This window comes from Eimeria tenella, genomic scaffold, assembly GCF_000499545.2.
Source record: "Eimeria tenella Houghton genomic scaffold, Eth_scaff2725, whole genome shotgun sequence".
In the NCBI taxonomy this organism is placed as follows: Eukaryota; Apicomplexa; class Conoidasida; order Eucoccidiorida; family Eimeriidae; genus Eimeria; species Eimeria tenella.
This window is the reverse complement of record NW_013542600.1, coordinates 2745-3066: the sequence shown is the minus strand read 5'-3', so window position 1 is coordinate 3066 and position 322 is coordinate 2745. Positions and strand designations below refer to the sequence as shown.

Genomic DNA, 322 nt, shown 5'->3' with positions numbered 1-322 from the left:
CGCCACAATTCTCTCTATAGACTCACTGACAGGGGAAGAAGACAAGCAGCAATTGCTGGCGCTTGGATCCGCAGCAACGTGGGCAGCGTCTTCGACAAATACTACACTTCGGAGTATGTGCGGTGAGCTAGGGTTTAGGGTTTAGGGTTTAGGGTTTGGGGTTGGGGGTTGGAGGTTGGGGAGTTGGGGTTGGGGGTTTGGCGTTGGGGGTTCGGGCTTTAGGGTTTGGGGTTCGCTGCGTCGTCGCGCCGAGGGTTTAGGGTTTAGGGTTTAGGGTTTAGGGTTCAGGGTTTCGGGTGTGGCGTTTGGTGTTTTGTGATTA

General features: G+C 54.7%; 1 protein-coding gene across 1 annotated transcript in view; it reads left to right on the top strand.

Annotated features, from left to right (window-relative positions):
• Positions 1-322, top strand: part of ETH_00042835 (uncharacterized protein) — a gene marked incomplete at both ends in the record, with an annotated part of 3729 nt that overhangs the window by 714 nt on the left and 2693 nt on the right. Inside the window, one exon of the mRNA XM_013375368.1 lies at positions 3-122. Within this exon, the coding sequence (XP_013230822.1) occupies positions 3-122 (120 nt within the window). The remainder of the gene's footprint in view (positions 1-2; positions 123-322) is intronic.